The 27,796-nt window shown below is 35.9% G+C and overlaps 1 protein-coding gene across 7 annotated transcripts in view; it reads left to right on the forward strand.

Annotated features, from left to right (window-relative positions):
* LOC109541264 (transmembrane protein KIAA1109) overlaps positions 1-27,796 on the forward strand; it is a 107,531-nt gene that overhangs the window by 32,427 nt on the left and 47,308 nt on the right. For 2 of the 7 annotated variants that reach the window (XM_019910074.2, XM_048665612.1), the window contains 31 exons: positions 6,473-6,636; positions 6,690-6,839; positions 6,957-7,167; positions 7,233-7,386; positions 7,458-7,613; positions 8,347-8,558; positions 9,093-9,230; positions 9,288-9,431; positions 9,483-9,647; positions 9,696-9,887; positions 10,015-10,195; positions 10,983-11,226; positions 14,594-14,774; positions 14,836-14,997; positions 15,057-15,182; positions 15,625-15,745; positions 19,202-19,345; positions 19,552-19,683; positions 21,148-21,336; positions 21,402-21,614; positions 21,707-21,862; positions 21,924-22,143; positions 22,196-22,352; positions 24,283-24,427; positions 24,516-24,708; positions 25,260-25,542; positions 25,646-25,759; positions 25,819-25,960; positions 26,261-26,475; positions 26,657-26,806; positions 26,886-27,131. In XM_019910074.2, coding sequence (XP_019765633.2) covers positions 6,473-6,636; positions 6,690-6,839; positions 6,957-7,167; positions 7,233-7,386; positions 7,458-7,613; positions 8,347-8,558; positions 9,093-9,230; positions 9,288-9,431; positions 9,483-9,647; positions 9,696-9,887; positions 10,015-10,195; positions 10,983-11,226; positions 14,594-14,774; positions 14,836-14,997; positions 15,057-15,182; positions 15,625-15,745; positions 19,202-19,345; positions 19,552-19,683; positions 21,148-21,336; positions 21,402-21,614; positions 21,707-21,862; positions 21,924-22,143; positions 22,196-22,352; positions 24,283-24,427; positions 24,516-24,708; positions 25,260-25,542; positions 25,646-25,759; positions 25,819-25,960; positions 26,261-26,475; positions 26,657-26,806; positions 26,886-27,131 — 5,400 coding nt within the window. Of the gene's footprint in view, positions 1-6,472; positions 6,637-6,689; positions 6,840-6,956; positions 7,168-7,232; positions 7,387-7,457; positions 7,614-8,346; positions 8,559-9,092; positions 9,231-9,287; positions 9,432-9,482; positions 9,648-9,695; positions 9,900-10,014; positions 10,196-10,982; positions 11,227-14,593; positions 14,775-14,835; positions 14,998-15,056; positions 15,183-15,266; positions 15,316-15,624; positions 15,746-19,201; positions 19,346-19,551; positions 19,684-21,147; positions 21,337-21,401; positions 21,615-21,706; positions 21,863-21,923; positions 22,144-22,195; positions 22,353-24,282; positions 24,428-24,515; positions 24,709-25,259; positions 25,543-25,645; positions 25,760-25,818; positions 25,961-26,260; positions 26,476-26,656; positions 26,807-26,885; positions 27,132-27,796 lie in introns of all 7 variants that reach the window. The other 5 variants (XM_048665610.1, XM_019910072.2, XM_048665613.1 and 2 more) reach the window with 4 other exon arrangements.

Raw genomic sequence — 27,796 nt, forward strand, 5'->3', positions numbered from 1 at the left:
GTGACCAGTCTTGGTTGTATCAAGATCGTCATAAAACTATTTTTGTCTGCAGCATGTGTCTTGTCGCTCCTGAGTCTATTTATTATCCAGTTGTTTTCATTTATGGTACCCTTCACTTCCTAAATTCAGGAATTCGGAATCCGGAAAAATTCGGAATTTACATAATAGCAGCCATTCAGCAACAACTTCTTTACTTTGTGAGATACTTTATTTGTTCCGATACTGTCTCTGGAGGCTTCTCTTTCCAAACTTTATATTTTCTGCAATTTGCTTTTGTGCAACAGGAGTTGCACTTTATAACTCCATGTTGCGTAGTTCTTACTGAGTCTCTGGACAACAGTGCACAGGTTTTTTGTCATTTTGTTCATTGTTTCACTCTTAACCCTTAAACTGCTCCAGACGTATTAACTGCTCTAGACGTATATTTACGCAAGCAATTTCAGTCACATTATTGTGTTTTTTTCAGATTATGTGTTCTCATTAGCGCCCCATATACGAGCGAAATATCTGTCATATCTGCTACGTGGCGAGCCAAATCCGCACAGATATCGGTGCGTTAATGGTTAACCACGACCCAGATACGACTCGATGCGAATTTCGTACAAAATAAATCTGCAGATCTGGACTTGCAGACCAAATTTCGTCGTTAGTGGGTACGGGCGAATACTAGTATCATGCTATTGCCATACTTCCCCGGCTTAAAGAAAATACATATTTAGATAAAATTTAACGGTTGACATTGGTACAGATTGTACATTTCAGATTTACTTTAAATGTAGTTTGTATTCTTTTCGCAATATTCCTAAATAAAAGCTTATTTCTTACCTTCATATATTTTACTTTTAATACATTATATATTGCTTGGCAGGTCTCCGGTATGAGCTGACCTAATGTTTGAGCTGCAATGCATGTAGAAAATTTCAAGTCTTCGTACGATCTGTCAGTAGCCAGAAATCGAAGGGTGGCAATTAGTCGTTCTTCATGAGGAATCGCTTGTCGCATTACCGTATTTTGTTTTTGTAAATGTTGTCCAACAAGCTTTAATAGAAGGTTAAACGTATTTTCGTCCATTCGTAAATAATTGCGGAAATCATTTGGATCAGTTGCCCGCAGCTCTCTCAAAAGGGGCATATGACTAAACTCGTTTCGTCGTGATAACCAATTCTTAACCCACTTTCTTCTCACTTTTTTTTTGCGTGGATTTTCTGAAACCACTATGATGCCGCACAAGCAATAGCTATCTGTTTCTTGCTTCGCATTTTAAACACTTAGTTTAACAAATCTGTCTCTGCCACGACCAGATCTTTTAGTTCACTTGAAATACCACGCGCCAGATCAAGTCTCTGAAACGTAAGATTTCACTCCACTAACCGATACTTCCAATCTGATACCGATCCGATCTGATACCTCCAATCCCACTGGAAGATTCGGCACTCGTCTTGGTATGTTAATTAGTGGACAGGAAAATATTTAATTTGTCCGATCCGGATCTGTCGAATCAAATACTCTACATATCTGAACTGTACGGATAATCTGCCGGTGTATGCGGCGCTATTAAGGACTTACAATCCCTAAAAGAGTTTATTTAGAGACAATTTGCAGCTTCATATTTTTTCATGTGTTTAATGCTCTAGACGTATTTATACGCGCGTGGAGAATTTAAAGTTATGGGCCGTATTGCCCATTCTAGCAGCAGTTATTATTTCGCTTAATCTACAGGTGCTTGCGTAGCGTAGTTTATCTCAGTGCGATCCTGTTTACCGTAAAATAAGGCTAAATACTTTCCGCTGCTCTAGACGTACTTTCAACAATTCAACAAAATAAACAAGAAGTGTTGGGTATGTCATGGAGTTTTTGATAAAAGATCAGAATTTTTGAGATACTGTGATTTTGCTTCTTGTTCTTCTTAGCCCATTGTTGTCAACTTCTGAAGGTACGCCTCTTTTAATTCTGTCCACGATGTTTTGTTTTGGGCTAGGCGATACCAGGCTCGTACCTCTTTAACGTCGTCTAGCCATCTTCTTTAGGGTCTTCCGATTCCTCGTTTTGTTTCGCTTGGTCGCCAGAAAGTAATAACGATTTGACCATCGACAATACTCTTGTCTGACATCGTGCCCTGCCCAGGTCCACTTGAGTTCTGCAATTCGCGCCATGATGTCTGTCACACCGGTATTTATTTTAAGTTATAGCGCTTATTTCTTCTATACTAATTTTGGGAATTCCTTCGGAGTTCACGCTCCTTATTGAAATCGACTCAGTGTTAGGATTTTTTAGAACCTTCATATTTGAGTTATTTTCTATTCTATCTATTTATAGGGTATATTTATAGCCTGATTTACCAAAATAAGGAAAATCTGCTTTAGGACTCGTCTATTTTTACGTGGCGCCAACTGTACATGCACATTTAGATTCGGCTCACTTTCAACGCAACCGTGTATTTTGATTTTTTCAATTCAAACGCGCATAATTTTCCTAAAGTTTCAGCTTCAACAAGAGCTGTAGATTTTCAAAATCAGTCCAAAAGGAAAAATGTTAGAACTGCAAGACCAAAAAGTTTGTGTTTTAACATCACACTGCAAATAAAAGATAGGGAAAAAATGAAAATTTTTTTTGGGATGTGAGGTCTGTTCTTATGCCATTGATATTGAAATCCGAAAAATCGTTTTTTGCTCAATTAAGGGCATGTCAAAGTTTTAGAAATTTTGTATTGTTTCAACGTCACCCTGCAGAAAGTCTGACTGATATAAAAATAATTGGACTAGAAAACACTTATAACAGAAATCAAATCGCTCGCAGCAGTCAGAAATTATTCACTTTCAAAGTGAAGGCAAATTTGGCCGTGTAACGTTTATTTTGTTGAGCAGTTTAATATTTGACTATCTAACCCTTTTTTACTTGTTGCAAGGTTGCAATTTTTTGTATATCGTAGTTTTGAATATAATTAAATATAAGAAAACTTTTATGAAATATGTGATACTTTTATGAAATACTTATGATTATAATAGGCCAGGCGAATTACGACGAAATCCTTCAAATATGGTTCTAACGTGACGTAACTTAGATAACTATTGGAATCGCTCGGGAATAGTATACCAATTGAAAATATCGAGGTGCGCCAGCTTGAAAAGTTGTGCTATTTGCATGAACAACGAAAAACTGAAAAATTTGCGAAAATGCTTTTTTTTCAGAAATAATCGCATATAACTCGGTAAGTATGCATTTTGCAGAAGAACTGTATACTCATTAAATTCTTCGCTATGAAATGCTCGATAAGTTAGAGTTGGTTCAATATCCGACGGTTGGGAATGTTCGCTGCAAAATGCTCGAAAGTGCAAAAAAAGTAGGTAAAAAACAAGGTAATTTAAAATTATTTATTTGACAATGAAAAATAACCCAATCACGCCATACATTTATAGAAAAGTACAACTGCAATATAAGTTGAGAGCCGCAAGGCCGATTAAGATCGGACGGACAGTTTTTGCATAATGCAGTTGTTAATTAACCTACCTGAAAAAAATTACCTTTTTTTTAATTTTCTGCCAGGCTCAAAGTTATGACTATTTTTGCGCCCGCGCTTTTACACTTTCTTGGACCCTTAAACCTTAACACCTTCATCATATACAATTGCTATATTAACCATATTTCAATTTTTACTTCCTTTTTGAGCGGTTTTAAAGTCTCAAAATTTTGGCTTATAAACAAATTAGCCTGTGAAGCGGGACTTGCGAGTGAGAACAAATCGGAAACTATAGAAAAAGAAGACTCGGAAACACGCTTCTTTTAAAAATATATATATCAAATTCCGTCCAGCTGATGTTGAGATATTAACTTTGAAAGTTGGGCAAGGTATGCGGCGTGACGGTAATGGTGTAACAATAAATTGTTTACCAATCGATATATTTTTCTAAGATGTTTTCGCATCTGCTTTCAAAAATTACATTGCACGTGTGCATCATGGACAAAAATTTGTATAAACATTGTGTAGTGCGCTGTAGTAGCGGAGCTGAAATTAGGAGGGGTGGGGATAAGCTGGGAAACTTGAAATGGGCGCTTCAAAATCGGAGAGCTCGCTTTCTGGCACATCCCTCGCGAGCATCGAAATTGAGAAAAAAATGCATGTTTTGGATATCGTACTGGCCTTGGCTAGAAGAAGACGCTAATACTCCAATTTTTGAAACCGCTATAAGTCTAGCTACCGAGAAAAATCCAGCAATTATTGTAGTTGAAGATATAGAGAGATTAGTAATTTTAGCACAAACTGCGCCTGTAAATAAAAAAAAAAAATTTCTTCAAAGCGAGGAGAGGAAAAACAGCTGAAAGGCTTTACAGTTCCACATCTCTTATCGGCAAAAATAAGAAAAAATTGATTGCTTTATTCACTCTTTCACTGGATGTAATACTACATCTGCTTTTTCAAACAAGAAAAAAAATTATTTATGAAATTATTAGAGAAAAATACAAGCTTAATCGAAGGAACTTTGAAGTTTTAAAAGTAGCTCTACGAAGAAAGCTTTTAATTTAGCTATGCTTCCGCCAACAGAATCAGCTGCAAAAAAGCATACGTTTAGAGGATATTATTAACTGCAACAATGGCTCGGTAATTCGTTGGATCCGACACAATGGGGTTGGAGTGTTAAAGAAAATAAATGACAACCAGCATATACAACTGATTTACTACTTCCTGACAATATATTAGGTGACATTAGTTGTAAATGTACAATGGGGGCTGCACGAAATCTTGTAGATGTGAAAGACACGGATTAAAATGTTCCGATTATTGCGCAAGATGTCACGGTCAAACTTGTAAAAATTGTGAAGAAAATATACTAGACAGTAATACAGATGTAGAAAAATATGTTGTAGAAGTAGCGAACTTTCATATTGATGGCGACAATGATGTACAACTCCATGTAAATGCATTTCATATATTGCACATATTAACAACTTAAGAATGCGTTTCCGACAACAAATACAGCGATGACGAAATTCCGTGTAGGAAACAAAAGTATGCCAATTAATCAAATAAATGAGTTTGTATCAGACATAAATTCTGTAAATTATGTAAATTTAGTGAAATTCTCAAAATTTTATAATTATTTATAACTTGTCTCCTGTTATTCATAGTACGATATGCATTAAATAACAATTAAATTAATTTGTGATATTATTGCGCGTTAATTCTTCAATTTAATACTAATTTACAATGAACAAGATATGCCCAATAAGGATATTATAATTTGCACTAATTTTTAAACATTTAAAACATTTAACATTTAAAAATCCTTGATTATGAAAATTGACAACCGATTGTATATTTTTTAACTTCATTTGAGAAATGTATATACAAAAACATCATTCTGAAGGGAGCACGCCGATTTCGTCAGCCTGTCCCTCCGAATTTCGGATCCGAGCGCGCACTATTCAATATTTAAACAAATTTTTATGCGTGATGCACACGTGCAATGTAATTTTTCAAAGCAGATGCGAAAAGGTCTTGGAAAAACTATCGACTGGTATATATTTAAGTGTTATATCGTTAACCGTTACGCGGTATACGCTGCCCAACTTTGGAAGTTAATATCTCAACATCTACTCAACCAAATTGGAATATTTTTTTCTTAAAGAAGCGTCTTTCCGAGTACTATCTTTCCGTACTTTCCTATTGGTTCCCACTTGCAAGTCCCGCATCACAGGCTAATTTGTTTATAAGCCAAAATTTTCAAACTTTTAAAAACTGCTAAAAAAGTAATTAAAAATTGAAAAATGGTTGATATAGCAATTGTATATGATAGTTTAAGGCTTCGAGAAGGGGTAAAACCGCGGACGCAAATAATTATTCGTAACTTTGAGCCTGGCACAAAATTGAAAAAAAGGTAATTTTTTCCAATTACGTTAATCAACAATTGCATTATGCAAAAACTGTCCGTCCGATCTTAATCGGCCTTGCGGCTCTCGTATTGCATTGCAGGCAAGTACTTTTCTCTAAATGTATGACGTGATTGGGATATTTTTTCATTGTTAAATAAATAATTTAAAGCTACCTTGTTTTTTACGTAGTTTTTTGTGCGTTCGAGCATTTTGCAGCGAACATTTCAAATCGTCGGAAATCGCACCAACTCTATCTTATTGAGCATTTTATAGCTAAGAAATTAATGAACATACATTTTTTCTCCAAAATGCATACTTACCGAGTTATATGCGATTGTTTCTGAAGAAAAACGCGATTTTCGCATTTTTTTTTCACTTGAGGCTGGCGCGCCTCGATATTTTCAATAGGTATACCATTCCCGAGCGATTCCAATAGATATCTACGTTACGTCACGTTAGAGCATGCCAATCTGTAATCCTCCTGGACTAAAAGAATTTGTTGATTTGCATAAATCTCCTCAGAATCTTGTCTCTGCCGCAAGTGTTTCGGTCGAGTAATATTCGCTTTGTAATTTTTATTGCAAGCACTTTTTATAACTTCTAGGTTCAAAGGACAACATCGATGTCAAGTGAAAATCACTCTGAAGCTTTCTTCTCGGCAGATGAAGATGTTAACGTAGCATCTAGAAGTTCAAGCTTGAGAAATTCAATTTTAAGTTCAGGGGACACGTTTATGAAGCAGGAAAGTAGCAGCGTGCCTCCTCAAAGGTAAATTTTCTATTCTGGGTGATGAAAAACGTGATTGATTAATTTGATTTCAGGAAAAAATTTTCCAGCGAATTGAGCATTGTAACGGACCGGAACGGAATGCAGAACAGATCGATGCAAGCTCCCGGTTCTGCACCTGAGACTGGAAAATTGCGACTTTCGAGTCATAGGAGCGATCATGAAATTCATACTCCCGAACACAGGTATTGGGGATTTGCGTTATAAAGTAAAAGTTTCTGTCTTTAATATTAGTTTTTTGTAACTTAAAAGAAAAACGTTTTTATCATAGAACCGGATAATTTATTGATATTTTTCTGTAGGACAGTGCAGGGTTTGGTTACACCATATCGATACCCCACTTACCGATCTGTTAGCCCAAGAATTTTATCAAATGGGCAGCAACCTTTCGAAAAACAAGAAAGTACTATAAGTGATGTTTTAAACGACAGCTCTGATAGTGTTAGCAATACCAGTTATGCATCAGCTGTGGGTAGTCAAGAAGATTTCACCTTAGTTGATCTACACATGCAAGTAAGTGTACTGAAACTTCAGCGTCGAAAGTTTTAGAAGTTACCAACCTGTAATTTGTTCTATAGGTGAATAGACTTATTGTCGACTCGCCAATGCTGATGTCAAGCTACGTCACCCATTTAAGCCAACTAAGGTGTCAAAATTGGCATAACAAAGAGGTGGATCAATTTTCAGCATCGATGTTTGAGAGAAGTTCTGAAGGCAAACTTGCATATGTGGGTGAGTAAATATTTGGATTGTAGTATAGCAGCAAGTCACTACCACACTTTTTTTTTATTTTAATTTGTTAGGCGGAAATTTTGTACCTTCAATGGAACCACTTAGCGATGGAATCACATCATTGAAAATGGTATCTCGTTCAGATTCTGGAATCGCCAATCAAAATAAAACACCTACCTCACCTTATGTATATGTCTGGGATAATGACGAAATGGAAAATGATTCAGGTATGTTTTTACTCGTCTAGCTGATAAATTATATCAAATACTAACTATACTAAGTAAGTTCTACTATACTATAGTATTTGATACTAATACGTTCAACTTTCCACGATTTTTGGAAGCTCTTACACCAGCGCCTCTATTGGAAAGAGTTGTAAACTGGGATACCTTGTCTTGCCTTACGATATCGTTTTATCGTTTTTTGTTACGTTCAATAGTGGTTGTGTTCAATTTCTTGAAACAATGTCTAGCAAACTTGGTTCTGTTTGTGCAGAATACGGTTGTAATAATTATAAACAGCAGTAAGGAGAAGAAAAGTCGTTTTTTAGGATGCCAAAAAATTCTAACCAAATTCTAGTTTCACCGGTACCATCCGAACAAGAAATCATGTAAGACACGACAAATTTCGAGGTCCACCAACCTCAGGCACCCCCAGGATCGGTTTCGAGCCTATTAGCTCTCATGAGACAGATGGCGATGCCGAATAGGTCCCTCTGTTTGTGTTTGCATTGGGTGAATCAAGTGCAGGTTTCGCGGTCGCTAATTTCAGACTAAACCCAGCTGATGAGAGCCAATAGGCTCGAAACCGGTTCGGGGGGTGCCTGAGGTGGGCCAATCTCAAAGTTTGTCTTATCTTACATGATTTCTTGTTCGGATGGTACCGTTAATGTTAATAATTCTATAGATGATATATATATCATTATAAGTTAAGTTTTTATTAGGTCAATTTTATTTTCAGGTTCATTTCAAGAAGAGGAGTTGCTTAGTGGACAAACTGACGGAGGTTCTCGCACTGTAGTAATAGTGAAGCTTAAGGGCGATCTGGACATAATGGTCAGTCCACTGCTTTTGGAAAGTTTACTGCGATTTGTGGATGTCCTTACGCCTACAGTCGCCAACTTGCATCCTTTGACTGTAATGAACCATCTGCATACATCCTGTGTTGGCCAGGTATAGCATTTTTACATTCTACTTACTTTTTAATGGTGTTATTAGTGAATGAGCAAAAAAAATCTGATTATTTTTTTATATATACAGGGGGGCTATTTTCTGAATCTTTGTATGGGTAACTTCTACATTTTTAAAGATAGAGAATCCATTAAATGGGCAAAATTGGACAGAATTCGATTGACACGACTCGGTTCCTGAAATATCATGAAAATAAAAGAAATCAACACTTTTTTAATTATCACATATTACGTAAACTGCTTAACTTAGAAAAAATTTAGAACTGCCCTTAGTACAACTTTTTGAGTTGAAACCAATAAACTAGCACTCGTTGTCATAGTCAACTTGATTTACGAGATAAAAAATAAAGTTTTTTTTTTAAATTGGTAATCATAGTTGGCTGTGGGCCTTTTAAAATCCTTATTTTTTCTAAATTTAACGATATAATTGTTTATTCCCCTGCTTTGTGTCCATAAAGTTGTGAATCACCCTGTATAGATATATTTATATTTGCTAATTATAAATTTTTATTTGAAGGTACAATCTGCTAATGTTTTAAAAACAACGGAAAACATTTCAAAGTTGTGCCAACCGGGATCAGGAAGCGGAGAAACAACAGCTGTATATGCGGAGACTATTAAAAACCAACTGCAAGCTGCAATTTTTTTGCCTAAAGTATTAACGTACAATCGTCAAGTGATTAGTTAAACCGCTAATTACATCTAATTTTAGGTGAACGTGACTCTTCTTCAAGTATCTATTGTTGAGGAAATTATATCTTTTTCTGCACTGGATAACATTAAAGATTTGACTTGCGTATCATTATTTTCTGTTTGTTTTGACAATATTAGCGTTAAATTCCATTATGATCATCAGGTGGGTTCTACGCCAGATATTTGTATGCAATTCTTCATCTTTGAGTTTTAGGAGAAAGAAATTTTAGAACGATTTTTAAGGCCTTCAGTGGTGAGAACCAAAAACAAAGGAGCAAATATTGCAAAATTTTTAGGACTTCAAACTAACACTAATTCTGATGTGATTCAGGGTGAACCTGTTTTTATTGAAAGTTGCGAAAATCAACAGTCGCAGCTGGTCAGTACGTTTCCGTCTAATGTAATTTAGCTAATGTCTATTTTTTAGGTAATTTGTTTAAATGTGAGCAAAGTTCATTCGCAGTTGCGAAGATTGCGAAACGAGTCTTCTATCTTGGATGATGCAATTATCACTGCAATTCCCACATACAAGTCGAAAGTTTTATTTATTCCTGCCAAAGTTAAATCTATGTACAGAGGCTTGGAATATTATCTTCAACCAGTTGCAAAAGACACCAACGTAAGGATGCCGGTATTTAAAAAAATATATTATCTCTGACCTGCCTGCAACTTATCAAAGAACCATTTTTTGAACCATTTATTGTTACAAAAACATTACCATTTTGTGTATATTTTTCAACTTGAAGATACCACAAATAGACGAACTGACCACTGATGATAAGTTGGGTTTTATCATGTTTGAATGTGGATTGGAAGGCGTTTCCTTGAAGGTAGTGAAAAAGTCGAAGTTTGAACAGACTGACACCACAATCAGTGGATCGATCGATGTACCGAGCGTAGAATCTGTCAAATCTAAAGAAAATTTAGGTAAGTATTTTTGATGAACTTTATAAGTTTTATTATTGATATAACCCTTCGGACAGGTTTTGAGTTGGTTAGAGATGTTGTTTGAGTTCTTTAATGTCCTCAGCCAGGTTTAGCGTAGTTGTGACTTTAGTCGATGAAAAATACATTGGCGAAATAAAGTCCAAGTTTCAGGACTATATGTATACATATATGTATATTATATTATTATAGAAAATATAAAGAAAAATTTTTTTTTAAATAAAAATTAGGAAATAACAATGTTATGAATATTTTAGGCTTAAATGTATACTTAGAAAGTGCTCAACAACCTTTAAAGAAAAGTTATAGTACGATTTTTTTGAAGCAAAACTAAATTTATTATTGAAAATTTAAAAATACTCGAAAATTAAAAAAAAAAAGAAAAAAGGAAGTTTTTTTGTCAGCATGAATGGTTCAAAAGTTATGCGTAAAAAACGTTTTTTGCACTTCTTTAATTATTTTAACAATGTTCTAGAGCCGGAAATCGCGCTCAAACTTGTCAGAATATTCTCACATCCTTCCAAACAACTTCCAATAATCGTTTACCTGCTATTTAGGGCCCGGAAAACATCTTATCCGACTGGACTATTTTTTCACGATCTAATGTTCCAATATGCCACTCTCAGTTCGGTATTCATTCTCCTAGTCCTATTTCTTGCGATTTTAACTTCAGTTTAATAACTTTTTGATTTTTGCCAATTGACCCAAACTTTTCTCGGCGTATCAGTATTGTAAGTTTTAGTGACACTGATTCAAAAAATATTTTTAGAGTCAGCAGCAAACACACCGAAAAATACTGTACAATCATCTACTCGCACATCAACGAACAAAGATTCAAGTACTCCGAAAACTGAGAAGAAATGCAGCGAAGAAGACAATCATCAAGAATTGGAGAAAGATAATTTTAAGGACAATGGCAACGTATCTTCATGTATAATTGAGCTGAAAATCGTTTGGTTCAATTTTGCAGCTCCACCTCGAGCGCCTATTACGAGGAAAATCGATTACACTCGGTATGTTATTATTAGTAATTCTAGTCAAGTTTTGTAAAATGATTCATTCGCTACGCAAAAAGAAAGTATTTTTTAAATAGGAAAATATTATCTTCACGAAGAAATTAACTAAAAACACATTTTTATCATATCATATTGACCAATATTTAAACGTTTGACATTAAACGGCCACATGTTTTCGTTTAATGTCAACATTTACTTGTCTGGTTTTGTAGGAATTTTTTGAATCTTCTTCTTCCTGCTCATATTCAGGAGCCTTTCCATCTTTTGGGAGGTCGGTCCAGTGGTCGGCGTGTCTGTGGAAACCCGTCTCGAGCTATTTTTGCAACCCTGTCCATATTCATTCTAGTGACTTGGTCATTTTAGGCTCTACGACGCTTCCGTACCCATCTGACTATGTCCTCTATCTCGCAATCGTTTCTTATGTCAGTGTTTGTTTTCCTGTATCTTAGGGTGTATCCTGCTATATTCCTCAGTATTTTCATTTCAGTTGTTCGCAGGATATTTTTGGTTCGACTGGTGTCTGCTTGGGTTTCTGTAGCGTATGTCAGTACGGGCGTACGCAAGTTTTATAGATATTAGTTTAGTTTCCCCATGTGTTTGTTGTTCCATACTATGTCTCGTAGAGCAAATGCTATCCTGCTAGTTTGATTGGACCCATACCTCATTGTCTCTGTTTTGCCTGGAGGTTATTTGCACTCCCAGGAGTTAAACTCCATTACCTGCTCTACTAAATTATTATCGAGTGCGAGTTTACATCTGACGGGCTCTTTAGCGATTACGAGTGTTTTTGTTTTGGTAGTGGATATTTGCATGTTGTAGGCCATAGCTTTCAGCTATGATCACAGCGTCGTCGGCATAGCAAATTATTTTTATTTCGCCAGTTGTAAGTCTGTACCCTCTGCCCGAGTTCTTGACGTGACTAATTATCTCATTTATTATGATGTTAAACAGCTGAGGGCTCAGAGAATCTCCCTGTCTAATTCCCTATGGCGTTGGAATTTCCTCTGTCAGTTTTTGTGTTCATTAAGATGTGACTCGAAGTGTTGACGTTTGATAGTTCCTATAATAGCTTCAGGTATGTATTTTCCCCTTAAAATATTGATAACATCGAACAGTTTTACTCGATCAAAAGCCTTGTTGAGATCGATAAAGCACATAAATGCGGGTTTTCCGTACTCAATGGCTTTTTCCACAATTTGCCTGATTATAAAGATAGTGTTCAGCGTCGATCTATTTTTTCTGAAACCTTGTTGTTATTATGACATAACTAAACGTTCGGTGATGAGTGATTCCAAAATGTTTGTGAACAGTTTTATAGTTGAGGCTAGTCGTGTTATGCCTCTGTAGTTTTCAGGAGATTTCTTATCACCTTTTTTGAATATGGGAATAATGATACTTTTCTTCCATTCGTTTGGGATTGTTCTAGTTGTTAAAATTTTATTGAAGAGTTTTGTAAGTTTCGCCATTAGTCGTGGTCTGCCCTCTTTTAATAGTTCGTTTGGTATGTGATCTAAGCCAGGTGCCTTTCTATTTTTAAACTTACTCGCAATTTTTGTAGTGCCTTTGATTGATATTTCCACCGGTTCCGGATTTTCCGCGGTTTCTGTTTCGAGCCTTTCTTGTTCTTCGCTGGCATATAATTTTTAAGTAATCTTTCCACTTTGCTTCGTCTATTTGTTGTGTTTGCGCGTATTCTGTAATGACGAGTTTTCTTTTTCTTAGCATTTCCCAGATTTTCCTTTGCGCGCCATATAAGTCGTGTCCCATTTCTGTGGTGAATTGCTCCCAGTAGCTTCGTTTGATATTTCTTCTTTCTGTGTTGACTCTGTTTCATGTTTGATTGTAGTGGTTGCGTTCTTCAGGTGTTCTATTGCTTCTGAATGCAGGCAATTCTATGCAATTCTGAAGTAGGCAATCCGTTTTTATTTTGCTAGTGCTTTTACTTCTGTGGTATACCATTGTTTGAATGAAAACAATAAACATCATCTAAGTGTCTGATATCCAAATTTCGTTATCCCCGTTTCGTACTCTTCGATATTTTTCCATAATTCCAATTTTCAAGTGTTTGATCTCGCGTATAATTGATACATGTTCTTTCGTTTAGCTAGTTCTTTCACTTCCAGTGTGAAACATGGTGTTCTGTTAATTGTATTGATCTTTACTTGTCACTTTCCTATTGCTTTTATGGCCGCAACTAATGTTATTTTTTATTGTTTTCCATTGTCTCTCTTCGGTATTCACTGGTCTTTGCAGTATTTTCTGGTTTAGTCGATCTTAGTACAGATCTTTTGTGCTGTCATCTTCTAATTATTCGACATTAGTTAATTATTTACGGTTTAGGTTTTGTGGATTTGGGTATGTTCAGTCTCATTTTGCAACGTACCATCTTATGATCGCTTCCAGAATGAAGAGTCCAGAATTTAGAGTTCTTACGTTCAATATTGTTTGTGGTACGACCTCTCTGTTTGTGATAATATAGTCCTATTCCGACTGTTGACTATATTGGTTGTATATGGTTGTCCTCTTGTATATGTGAATTTGTATTTCATGTTATGTTCGAAAAAAAAGTTATTAATTTTTATGTTGTTGTTAGCGCAGAATATTTTCAGTGGATCCCATCCCATTTCAGTATTATGCCGTATTATTATCCAGTGGAAAATTATCTTATTTTGCATTTAGGTCACCCATAATAACGATTTTATCTCGCGCTCCTATTTTGTCCACTACTGCTTGCAGTTCTTAATAAAATCTCTCTCTATCTCCTCTCTCTGCTTACTTATGTCTAGTGCATAGACACTTATGAAGTGCGTTTTCCTATGACTACTACTTATTGTTGCATGTAGTATTCTGTCGTTGATGTAGACTTCACTCTCTATTTGTTGTTTGTCCTTTTGGTGTATCAGTATCCCCACTCCTGAGTGTGCTCTCTGCTCTCGTGGTACTCCACTGTATATCAGTATATACTTGCCAATTTAGCATTTTTTTGTCTTTCCTTTGTTCTTCGTTTCGCTGATGGCACTTAATTCTATGTTATTGTCTTTTAGTTCTTCTATGATCTCCTGATCCTTTGAAGTCCTGGACATAATGTTCCAAGTGGTCACTCTGAGTTTATTTTGGTCCTAGGCTGGGTTGTGGTTCTGTGAGTTGTACTTTTTTTTTCAGGTTTACAGGTAGGGTGTTAACTTGACCTGTTAACCCTCCACACTTGCGGTGTTTCTTAAAAAATAAACTTGAAAAATTGTAATTCATCATAAACTTAATTTTTTATTATTTTTTAAATTGTTTGTGTAATACATTTACTTGCAGAAATGCTCGTTTCTCAAATTCAAAGCAACTTAGGTATAATAAATTTTTCTTATTTTAGCTTGGATTGGAATTTACTGAGTACGGCTTCACCGGCAATTAATGCTTGGATGAATCCCAGTAATCGGTTAGCTATACGTGTGGTTCATATGGTTCGAACAATGTATCGTCGGTCAACAGCAACTGTAGCTTGTCTTATGGCTGAAGCCATGGAAGGACAACATATACATACATTGCCAAAGGTAGGGTTGTTAAATGTAATTTGAAGGTTTTTAACATTTTTTTTCAAATGGCGACTTTTAGAGTCGCTATGGAAAATTAACACCCCTGGCTCAAACTCTGCATGATGATCCCAGTCTTCAGTTGTGCCGAATTTTGCGAAAGTTTTACTTGGAATGTGATCCGCTATACATCGAGTCTAACTTGAGGGAAACGGAAATTCCCCCTCTATTTACCCTGAGACAAGTATATAATTATACGCTTTATTCAATCCTAAGTTAATAGTAAAATGTGTATATTTTCAGGGTGTTATAGTTTTGAGCAGACAATGGAAAAACACCCTTTACACTCCTTTAATGAGCCAAAACCCAGTTAAAATTACCAGATTTAAAACCATGAACGTTACTATAGCGGTTCCAGACATTCAGGAGGTAAGAATGCCTTTTAAAATATGCTGGCTATACATTAAAACAAACATTTTTGGTTCTTGAATAAAGCGGTGTGTTTTTATTTAGGTAAATTCTAGATCCGATTCAGGCACGATATATGAGAGTAATATTGACAGTAAGCTATTGAACCTATTGCTAAATCTAATGTGCCTAATGTCGCTAATGTTTAGCAAAGAAATCACTTGTGCACTAACCAATATTGTTTCATTTTCTGTATAGTTGTACGTTCTTTGAAGTGCGTTGCGATTCAAATATTTTTTTTAGTTAAGGAAGTTATAGCTGTCGCGTTTATTCCTAAAATATTTCTGGCTTAAGCTTCAAGAACAACAAATCATATATTTTATCATGTAGTAGTATGTACAACGCACTGTTACTAACATCATCTCACTCCATCACCTCAATCACAATCATTTTCGATCAATAGGAGTCCTGCTTTACGGACGGTGAGGCATCGGGCAATGAAGAGGCCGATATTACTGATGAACACGCGAGACTTCTACACGCAGGTGTTATTTTGAGACCCAACGCACCGCATAGAAATTTGGGTAGGTTATGGGTTGCTGCTTTTCGTTTGCTTGTTTGATTACCTTCAATTCGATTGTATTCATCTTTTTAATGTAAACGTTACTTAGGTTAGCAGAACGGTATTCACACACACATCTTTGTCATTTGTCTAATCAGGGTTTCCCAAACTGTGTTCCGCTGAACCTGAACTGGTGATCCGCGAAAATTTGGAAAGGTTTATGCATTGCAATTATCTTTAGGCCCTATAGCTGCTGTTGCAGCAGCGCACCTAGGAGATGAAGACTCCGAAATGAAAGCGCCTGGTTCTCCAGGTTGGGGTTGAGGCGTCGGGCTAACTCTCTGTCACTAGCCTCGGAATAGGAAGGAACAAAGACGCCGACAAATGACACGAAAAAGGACAACGATGTTTACCCTGAACGATCGGATCTGATCACTGAAACGAAAATGAAATTGTAGGGGAGGCAGCGACACAAATATACGAGTCATTTTCTCCAGCTTTATGTTTTGAGCATGAGTTATGCATATGATATGGAACTCCAATATGGACGTCTTTCCTTGCACCCTTACGACATGGGATTGTAGGAGAATTGCAATTATTGCTGAAAATTGAAAAAACGAAATGATGGGAATGACACATTCTATAACAGATGACATAAACAACAAACAACTAATATGGTACGGACATATACATACAAAGAATGCAAGAACACCGAATCCCGACCCGGAAGCCAATAAAGAGCTGGTGAGAAGGTATCGACAGGGAACCTAGAGACAGACAGCTTGAAGACGATCTATGGAACGACTGAGACAGATGGGAAATGGAAATCGGAAGACGTCGTAGAACGTTATAAACCGATATACAGGGCGTCATTCCTTTTACTAGGCGATAGGGGCTCACTTGGACAGTACGAGAAAAATATTGAAACATTTTTTTTCGAAAATTTCTAGAAGATATAAACAGTTGAAAATCGAATTTCAACTTTGTTATTAAGCATTATTTTGAAATTTTCCCATGTTTAATAGGTAGCATATTGGAATACTTACGCATTCGAAAAGAAAAATTACAATCTTTACTTTAAACTACGAAACAATTTTAGATTAAAAAAGTTCTCTTCTACAATTCTTTGATGTAAAGTCGAAGCGGCAAAGATGTTTTTTCTCATCAACATATAGTGACAGGTGGATAGCCTTTGTCAATAATAACAATAATTTGTCAAACTGTGACTTACTTTGAAGCTCCTTTCACGGATTTGCGGATATGCGCTTAGTGATGGGAAAATGTGACAGTAACATAGCAGAAACTGTTGGAGCTCACGCTAACAACGGGCCGACAGGAAGTGGCCGACAGGAAGTGGCCGACAAAAGATCTTCGGATTCCAGACCCAGCGGAACAATAATTGGAGATAATTGCAGCAGAGCTTTCCAGGGGTACTCAGAGCACAATAACTGACACTTTCCCAGGCACCAAATAAATACCGAGGAAGAGCTATATTCTTACCACGTATAGAAGATACGCATAGCACAAGGACACATTAAGCCAATGGATTACGGAACAGCGATTCAAATTGAGCAGGAGTTAATTAACTGAATAGGAGAAGCTACTCGAGAAGAGTGGTGGAAGATAATAAGGTGATTCCATAGGGACTAACTTGTTTGGAGTTAAAGATTGAAGCGTTTATTTATTTGTGTAGTGTACACATAAATTCGTGGTTATGATAACAATGTTGACATTTCGAAAAAGTACGTTCCACATTTAACGAATCTTGTTGAATTTACCTTTTATCCTTATCTATCTTATTGTCACTCTGTATTTTTTCAAGGTTACCGAAATTTTTAATAGCAACAGGTTTTTTCATAATGTTAATTATGCAGATTACCTTGAAAAACACTGTTGCCATCCTTCTGATATAGTTTTTTGCAAATATCTCACTTTTTAATAACTACATTTTTTTCTATTTTTCCTGTACTCTCAAAGCACGTCGAGACAACAGCTCCAGAGGAATGACGCCAATTTTGAATCACCCTGTATAGATTAGGATATAATTATCTTTTGCTTCACATGCCCATTACGTAAACTGTTTTTTGGGTGTTAAAATAAAGTTCAGTAGAAATCAACTTAAAAATAAACCAAGTGCTCCGTTAACATTTCTGGGTTTGCAAAGTGTTCCATTATAGAAAAGGTTTGGGAAACCTTGGTCTAATTGTTAAAAATAGACTGGCAAACTTTTTGTATTTAGCTTGCTTGCTGCTTGATTATTGACACTTTATGCATTAACCACATTATACTTAAGGGTACTTGAGAACAGAAAGCACCGTTGCACATTTCAAAACATCTCCACTTGTCATGTGTACCTAATGTGGCTAGAGGCGAATAATTAAGATATACAGGGTGTCTCTACATGCGAAGAAAAATGCTAAGTCAAATTTCTGAGGTTAAAATATGACGATCTAACCCAGCTTACCTCACTCCGAAAATGAATGAATTTGGTGGAGATTGTTTGCGAAAGCATCACTTTTACCCATTAAAAATTTTGTTCATCCCGTGTGGAAAGTAATAACTTTCGCCACGCACGCTGACAGCTTGGCTTTGTCACTGACTGTCAACTGACAGACAGACAGACTGACATAAGACTGTTTGACAACATTTTAAAGGCTTAGGCTTCTCCCGGCTAGTTTGCCCCGAGAATCATGAAAAATTATATATTGTACGCGAGACGAATGTCGAAGGCCCGCCACTGCGTGCATGACGCCGTCGGCTTTGCCTCGTGCGCAACTTCAAATTTCGTCTCGCGTACCGTAATGATATTTATTTTAACGGTGTGTACTTACTGTAGCAAACCTCTACATTTTATAATGATAATGAAGGCATATTTCTCTAAAGATTTTTCTATGAAAGTCGCAGCAGGATGCAAGGGGTTTTCTCTCATATTTTAGCACTCTTCTGCAGGACTTAATAAGTTATTAAAAATTGTTGAAATGAACATTTTTCCTGTATTACCAATAGTTTTGGCCCGATAGGGAAAAATAATTCCAAAAATGTCAAATTTAGACAGTTTACCAATTTGAAATGGACAGCCGAAGTAATGCAGGTAAAATTAGAAAACTTCAACTTTTTGATAAGTTTTTAAATAACCTATATTGGAGTGCTAAAATATACGGGAAAACCCTGTACCAGTTATTAAATGCATTTATGAAAAGCTAACAAAAAGTTTAACTTTTATCACTCGGCGTCTCCGAAATCATTCACATTTGTACTAAAGTAAGTTGAGGTAAATATTTTTCCCTTAGGAATTTGTGGTAGAATTTTTTTCCGCGGGTTGTAGTTAGATCCTGTATTATAGAGAAGAAGGCAAACATTCGAAGCGAAAATGAAATTGAAGCACATATATACAACGTAATCATCTATTTTCTGCTGATGTATATTTGCCTTTTTCTGTAGTAATACAGAAAATCATAAACCGACTATCAAATTGCAGTTCCCTGTATGGCATGTAAAGACATGACTCCCTTGCACCCATCACCTCGAGTTGGTGCATTTTCTGAAAACGGTGTTCAAACATCACAAGTTGCAGTGGTTTCCGGTGGCGTTGAGAGTGTTTTAGCATCACCAAGTCCCCCTGGTAAGTATAATGCACAGACATTCGAAAAGACAAGTTTTGCTTAATCTGCCTTTTATTTATTTGTTTGCTTTTTGCTTTTCCATCAGTTGTAAACTTTTGCTGATCAGGTTTACAGTCACAATTCTTACAAGAAAAAATGTTGCTGTAAATGAACGAAAAACGTAACTTATGGTTTTGCTTGTTGTGTTAACCGCCGTTCATTTTAGTACCTATGAGAAAGCGCAAAAAGAGTATAGTGCCTGTCCAACCACCAAATAGTTGTCGGGCAAGTGTGGTTTTACCGCTTCTTACCAGCGCTAACCCATTCACAGCTAAGCGTGTTAATGATGATGGTATTTGTAAGTAACTATGAGTATTAATGCAACATTTAGGCATTCTACACACTCAGCTTATCGTTATCATATACGACGTGTGGATAGTAAACGACTATTTTCTACTTATTTACGGAAAATGGAATCTTCGCTGAACATTTTCTGAGACCGTTAAAAGTTTTACAATTGATTGAACATTATGGTGCTTTGGTACTTTGTACCAAAGACATTAATAAATAGACCAAGCTAGTCATTCATTAATTCCGATTTGTTTGGGACCAACATTGAATTCTATCGATCGGCGATTTATCAATGAAAAATAGGTGGTAGGGATAAAAGTAGGTACCGATGCATATTTTTACAAACTGTAGAGTTAATCCAAGGACACGTTCGCCTGGGCGCTACCAGTCTTACGACTACGCCTTGTAGGCATTCCATTACTATAATGTTACTATTCCGTATTTCCCTCATTAACGGTGTTGTCATGATGAATGTTTCATTTTTTTTTTGTAATTACCGCTTTAAATTCTTATGAACTTTTTAATTTAAAATTTCAACGCTGTTATTTTAATGACGTCTACTTGTCGCTTATTACAAAGTAAGCAAGTATAACACTAAATAACTTGATGGCTACCCCGTTCTTGATATTTTCTTGTTGATGCTACTCATATAAACTTACTGGAGGATTGAATTACGTTACATTGGAGGATTGAATTGAATATACGATTACGATTACGAAGATTGAAGAGAATGAGAGAATGGAAGAACGTCTACATCTCTACGAAACTTTTAACTTTTTTCTGCTTTAACTTTTGACAACAGAAAAAAATCCTGATCATCAAACTATGGTTAACTTAACTGTCTAGGGTCATTTTGTGCAGAAGTTATTATTATACATATGTATTAAGTTTCTGTCTAACAAAACCTACAGTCCTAAGGTAGAACTCATGTAATGAGAGCACGCACATAAATGCAGGAATTTATGTCATTGTTTTGCAAAGCTAATTGAAGACATTCGTAAATGATATTCATTGTCGTCAAAATTATTTAATAGTTTGTTTAAAATATCTCAGTTTTTTGCACAATTTGGCCGAATTATTTTTTCAGTACTCACAAAATCGACCCAGAAGACTGACGTTAATTTTGCACCTAAGAGCTGAAAACAATCTTTAATAAGGGGGAATAAATCATAAATCAAGACAATCTTTAAGAAGGGAGATCAACCTTGTACGATGTATGACGATAAGTTGAGTGCTCAGAATGCTGGTGGACGCAATCTTCACTGGCTAATTAAATAGGTTGGCAATTATTTCCGTTTTTAATTGATGTGGAAATAGTTTACATAAGTCTGTTAAACATGCAGTGAATCTTGTGATTTGTGTTTTAAATGTTGTGTTCCTTTAGCTTTGCCGTTGAGATTTGCTTTAAAATTGATCTTACTTAGTCTTATATATCCTACCTCGTTGACAAAAATAAATTATTTAAACATAGGCTATGGGACTTTGCGTGAGGATTGCACAATAATAAATGTGGGATCTGATCCAAGCGATGCATATAGCCAATCTAGCCCTGATTTACCGTCTAGCCCCACTCACCGGGCAATTGGACATGCTCATTCCAGCGAAGATTTATACAGTTGGATGGCTAAACAGGGCGTCCAGACTGACGAAAATCTAGAAGGTAACTATAATAATAATTTTTTGCTGGATTTCTTGATACGTATCAAACAATTCTTTTGTCACAAGGTGGAGAACAAAACAAGGCCAATACGTTACATACTGAGTCTTCTGGGGAACCAGGAACATTGCCGAAAGAACATATAATGCAGTCTGAAATCCCTCCACACACGATCCATGAGCCTGTTAGACTGTTGGATGCCAATCAGATATTCCAGCCGTTTTTATCAGGGTTAGGAGTAATGCCCCAGCAACTGCGATTTACAACTATGTCGGAATCAGGTTATTTTATATTTGAAATGAATTTTACTAGAATCCTATTCTATACATCCTACTTTTTACAATAGACCAATTGTTAATCTATTTTATGTTAGGGGCAGGTAACGATGTAACAACATTAGACGCCCTTGGATCAAACCTTTGTCTGGTTGGTAATTTGGACACTCTTCGAATTGATATAGTGGTGTCGGAACATGGAAAAATCGAAAAGAGGAAGGGCAAGAATAAAGGAAAACGGGGATTATTAATTGGTGAGCACAATTTTGAAAATTGTTTGGTTTGAAAAATCCTTTTTTAATATATATCTTATAGAAATTAGTACAAGTGATGAATCGCCATCTTTTGTATGTGAAAAAGTCTGTATTGACCTGGAAGTAGATCGAATGACCGATATGGCTGTGAACGAGTTAATGAAAACACGAAATGTGCTATACATTTCCAGAGGACAGCTTAAAAGTCATACTTCAACAGTAATTAATTTTACTGTAGGAATTCGTTATATTCATCAAAGGGTTAACATGCCTTTGCTAAGGTATATGGTAAAAGTGTGTGGTTAATGTGTCATTCATGAGTTATGGTTTTAGATTATTGCATCAAATTAGTAACATGTATCAAAACGTAAAAGACACTCAAAATGAGCTTAGAGAGCAACAGCCTCCTGCTGAACTAAGAAGATCAAAAACGAGTGCAAGCGATCACAATGATCAGAAACATCAGGGTTCCACGTTGGATTTTTTACAGGTAAATAAAAATCTGAACTAATCTCATCTCCGTGTCGTCTGAAAATGTTGGGTAAAAAGTCGTTAAACAAATATTCGCTTATTTGCTTTTATTGGCAATTTACTTTTGGTACTGTTTTAATTATTAGCATATAGTGTTTATGGTTAAGTTGGAAACTGTGATATGCTCATATCTTTTGCTAACATTAAGTCCAAAATTGCCGTATTTGTGTTTGGTTGACCAATCCCATTCCATTTAAAATTCCAAAGTTGCCTTTATCTATCAAAGAGGGCGCTTGAGTAGGATAATAAAAAATATGTTCAAACATGTACTTTCTACTACTTTCCAAAGTAGTAGAAACTATTATTTTCCAAAATGTTTATAAATGTATTGCAATTGAGATAGTTTCAGAGATATAACCTTGTAACACTTAAAAAAACTTACCTTGTATATGTGCCCACAATTATGAAAGTGGTCTAAGTAAAAAAAAATGAGTTTATTCAGTGTAATTTTTTCGATCGTCAAAAGTGAGCCATTGGACGGACGGTGGTTGTAATTTCAACATTATATGGAATTCATTTAGTGTTAATTATGAAAGTGGACTAAGTAAAAAATTAAAGAAATCATCATATAAACATAACTTGAAAATGGCGTGTGGCCTGGAACTGATCGTCGTGACAAGAAACGCGTCAAGGAGGGCCCTCTTTCATGTCAAAAGCTTCCTCGTTTATAAAAGACATTTTAAAAGATAGTCTTAAAACTTCAAGTTCAACTTCAATTCATTTGTTATTACTGTTATTTGAATAAACTGTTTTAGCTATAAAATTATTTAGATCTGCGGTTGCGAAAAAATTATCGATTTGCGGTTTTCACTATTTCGCTTCATTTTTCGTTCTCTTTGTAAGCATACATACGATACCATTACATTTCAAAAATTGAAGAAAAATAACAAAGTTTGACCACCTTTGATAACACGCTCTCCCGCGACAAAAGAAGCAATCATAAGAGCGAATATTTTATAGCATGAGTTGAAGTAAATAAAACGCTTTTTAACTAGAATTTAAATTTTGAATTTGGTTCAGCTAATACAGAGCTATCAATAACTTGTTGAACCAATATTTGACCTTCCCCCACCACTTTATTTGTGTAGCTACAACAATAACACTCCCACAAAAAATAAGTGAAGTTTTCTCAGGAATAAAATGAAAGTATTTGCAAGCTACCTTCGCCTGACCTAAACCGCTAAAAATCAGTATTTAACATTTACTGTTGAAATTTTGCCCTCTGGCGGCCATTTTGCGACCTTGAAAGTAATTTCCAGCAATTTCTCTTGGTCACTTTACTCATATATTTTTTGAGCCACTGAGATTTGTAGAGACCCCGTGCAAATTTTTGTCCATCATTTGTAAAATGCTGGATAAAAGCAAAAGAAAATTCCATGGAATTTTTTGGATTCTCATTTTAGTTGCAAAAAGCACTTCCGTATAATACACTTTCTGTCTCGTTAGCCTATTATAAGCGTAAAGGAAAATATGTACGTATTCAACTGGGATTTCCATAATTTTCATGACGACAATGTTAAGATGTATGTATGGTATGAAACAGCTTCAAGAATTGCACGGGAAGTAGCATCATGCATTTTAGTGCAAATGGAGGATATAACTACTCAAAAACACGTAATAGCTAACAGTGATGCTTGTTCAGGCCAAAATCGTAACATTAAAGTAGCATTGACATGGATGAAAATTGTTCATTCATCAAATAATAAATAAAAAGAAATGAAATTAAATTTGATGTGCTGTAATTCGAAAAATATTCAGATGTCGAATTTTTGTTACATAACTTTCTACCATTATTTTAGCATGTAGAATCACCCTGAAAATTTTCCCGACGCATTTTCCGACCACCCTGTCCAGCTAACTAATTATATTAATGATAATTTGCTTTTCAGGATGTTCCTTCGAATTTATCCAAACAGCTAACTTTGAAAATTTCCGATCCAGGTTCTTATACTTCTCAAAACAAGCCTGTGATTTCACCGAGTCCCAGTTTGAGGTCTAGGCCTCAAAGTTTTGCACAAAAATTACGATCAACAGGTAGGTGTTTATAAGAATGTAAAATAATATCAGTTTAAGTGGATACTAAGGTGATTTTAATTTTTATACCGTTTTTAACAATTTTCAGGGAAGAATGTGAAAGGCTACGTTAATCTAAACGAAGGTGTAGGAACTCCGATTAGTATTAGCACTCCTAGTGGATCTGGTTTGGATCGAATAACTGTATCCTCCGATAAAAGTACCGGAAAATGTTGGAAAACCATTTATTATTTGTTGGAGTTGTATGCAAATATGCCGGATACAAAAACAATTAAGCACAGGTATATTTAGCTTAAAAACGCACAATAACATTTAAAACACCCAGAATGATTTCTTGACATCGGCTACTGTTTCCGAAATAACCCATAAAAGCAAGAAATTTTACCCACCCTCTACGTGAAGCTAGTTTTCGCCATCATGTTGCCTGCTGTAGACCAGCTCGAATCTGGTCTGTCCATCTGGCTCTGATGATCCTTTTACTCTCCCCTGTATGACTGTCCTCTCTAGACCAGTGTTAGTTCTCGTCTGTTGTCGTGGCCGAAATATTTAACAATTTTCTCGAGCAGTATGCTGGAGAGACGGTGTCCCGCATGGACTTCACGAAGTACGGAGACGTTAGTCCGATGCGCCGTCCAAGGAATTCGGAGCATTTTTCTCCAGCACCACAGCTCAAGAGAGTCTATTTTTTCGCTGATGTTCTGCTTTAGGGTCCAGGTTTCGGCTGCATATAACATGATAGCGAAAACCATCGGATGTAGATTTAAAAAGAACCCATTTTTGGAATTAAAATAACTTTGGTACATATTCATGTTCATTACTACTGCATTTTCAGATTTTCTGTTGGTACAAATGATATATCTGATCATTACAAAGGAAACCGTAAATATGACATCCTGACCGAAATGAAATCTAGCGAAGATTTGGAAAAAGCAGAAAGCACTCCACCATTAAATTTACATCGGGAATTATATAGAGAAAGCAGTCATTCGGGCTCTAATGGTCATATAAAACTGGTTGTATTTGGCATGGCTAGAATACATAGGACTAGATTATTAGCTACTTTGTCTGGGCTGAAACTGGAAGCTGAAATCACCAGTTTACATAGCAGCTTAACGGTAAATACGGTATCTGAATATTCATGTAGCAAATAATGATATTGTTTACCTTCGTGCCTTATATTCAAATTTCATATACTAACCGTTAATTGATATTCAACAGGTACGTAAGAAATCAATTCCTCCATTGTTGGAATGCTCTCTAACTGGTCAAGTTGGGAGAACCATGATTGTTTTGTTAGAAGGAGTGGCTCCAAATTTACAAACAGTTGTTAAGGTAAGCATTTCAACTGTTTTAACGACTTACTAAGTACATTGACCTGGGATTTATTACAGGTCACTATAGGTAAATCTCAGGCGTTATATTCTTCAGTAACAAAGCGACAAAAAGATAAAAACTCCGGATTATTGACAATTGGTGCTGTTAATATTGATATCCCACAGCACCCAGTTGCTTTGCATGGAATGGTTACCAGAGGTAAGAGATGTTGAGTATGATGATGAATGTTTGATTGTTAGCCGAGTGAAATATTTGCCGTTCTCGCTAAAAAACTTTAATAACCACTTCCTTAAAAAGATCCCCCAACCACCTAACTAACACCAGTCAGGTAAAGCCTGTACCATGAGCTTCATAAATATGCAGAAGTCCCAACAAGAGAGTCTGAACATATGAAGTAATTAATTGCTCTGAATTGATGTTAAATGGTTTTTAGTTACTAGTCAATTTACTCGAACTATTTCTTCTTTCACTTCCACGAACTATTTTTGTAATTTTCAGGTAGCAAGCAGTTAAGTTCAACTTTACAGGAGCTTCGCGTGCAAAGAACTTCGAGTCGCATGTCCAGGGGAGTGCAGAACGACGAAGAACAGCAAAACTCACCCAATCACCCTCTCAAACACACTCCGTTAACCGGCCCTACTTTAAGCAAAACGACTGTGGTGGAAAAGGGCTTGTTACAGCCGTTAGTTATGCAATTTTCGGTTATTCTTCAGGTAAAGGGTTTTCTTTTTAAATATTTGAACTAATATTTTATCAAGTTTTGAAGTGTAAAAAATGTAGATTTCCTGCGCTTGTGGGATTGTATCTGAAAAATGTTTGTTATTTCAACTGGTTTGTTTATTTTGAAATCATTTGATGTGACTGGAATATCGAGTATAAATATGATAATTTTAGAGTTTGAGCATCACAGCAGCTCTGCTACCCTCTCTTCAAGCTCAATATAAAATGGACCAAGTTAATAGCACGGGATTCACCGGTAGTAAGGCCAAGTTTACCATTGATTTGCCTCATCACAGTTTGAGCTTCACAACCAAACTCCCACAAGTGAGTGCGATAAATTGCTGCTTATACTCAGATATGTAAAAACGCTTTAATCAACTGAAATCGATTGGTTATTATTTAGGGATATACTCAAACTGACAAGAGCGAAGCTAAATTGCCATCCGAGGCCAGTATTGCTCTTCCAGCTGTCCACGTGGTGGCAGAATACATTCCAGAGACAGCTGCTAGTGGTATCAGAAACCCGGAAGGTGTGGTCTTTAGACAAGGTGGCTATTTGAATGCTAATGCCGATATTGGAGTATTTGAACATAGCTTGACTACAGATCTGCTTAATCATTTGGTGTTTGTTCAGAAGGTGTTTATGAAAGTAAGTGCAAATAATTGTAAATGTTGAATTAGAAACGTCCTTTTATTAAGACTTATAAAGACTAAGTATTTAGCGTTGCTTAGGACAATTAGGGCAAAGTCGGGCATTTTGATGTTTAACAAAATGGGGTTTTAGAAGTTGGAAATTTCCGACTAAGGACTGAGTCAGAAAAAATCGCTACACACATCAAAAAACCAAAATTTCAATCATAAGCGGCTCTTCCTTAGAAGCTCTAAATGATTTTGACATATTAAACAATTTTTTTTGTAGATAAATGACATCTGAATAAGAAGAGCGTAAATTAATAATCGAAATTTTCTTCAAAATCCCTCGTGGATCCACCAAAAAATTGCCACAGATGTAATTTTTTTTTCTTTTCCAATTCTTCTAACATTCTGCAAAGATATTCTTTATTATCCGTTATCATCACCACATGGTCAGCAAAACTCAGGAGATTTTGCCTTTCTTCGTTGATGTTGATGTCTGTATTTGGCCATTCAAGTTGCTTGAACACGCCTTCTAGCCAGTGATATCATACTTGGGATTTTTCTCAGGCAAAAGAAATTTGTTATAATTATCTAGGGATTAAAAAAAAAGATTTTTTTTAAAAGAAAATTTTAGTATATCGGACTACAGAAGGCTGACAAGCCGAGAGCAGTGATGCC

Source organism: Dendroctonus ponderosae, unplaced genomic scaffold (assembly GCF_020466585.1).
Source record: "Dendroctonus ponderosae isolate FM_Combo_2020 unplaced genomic scaffold, Dpon_F_20191213v2 Dpon_F_20191213_4, whole genome shotgun sequence".
NCBI lineage: Eukaryota > Metazoa > Arthropoda > Insecta > Coleoptera > Curculionidae > Dendroctonus > Dendroctonus ponderosae.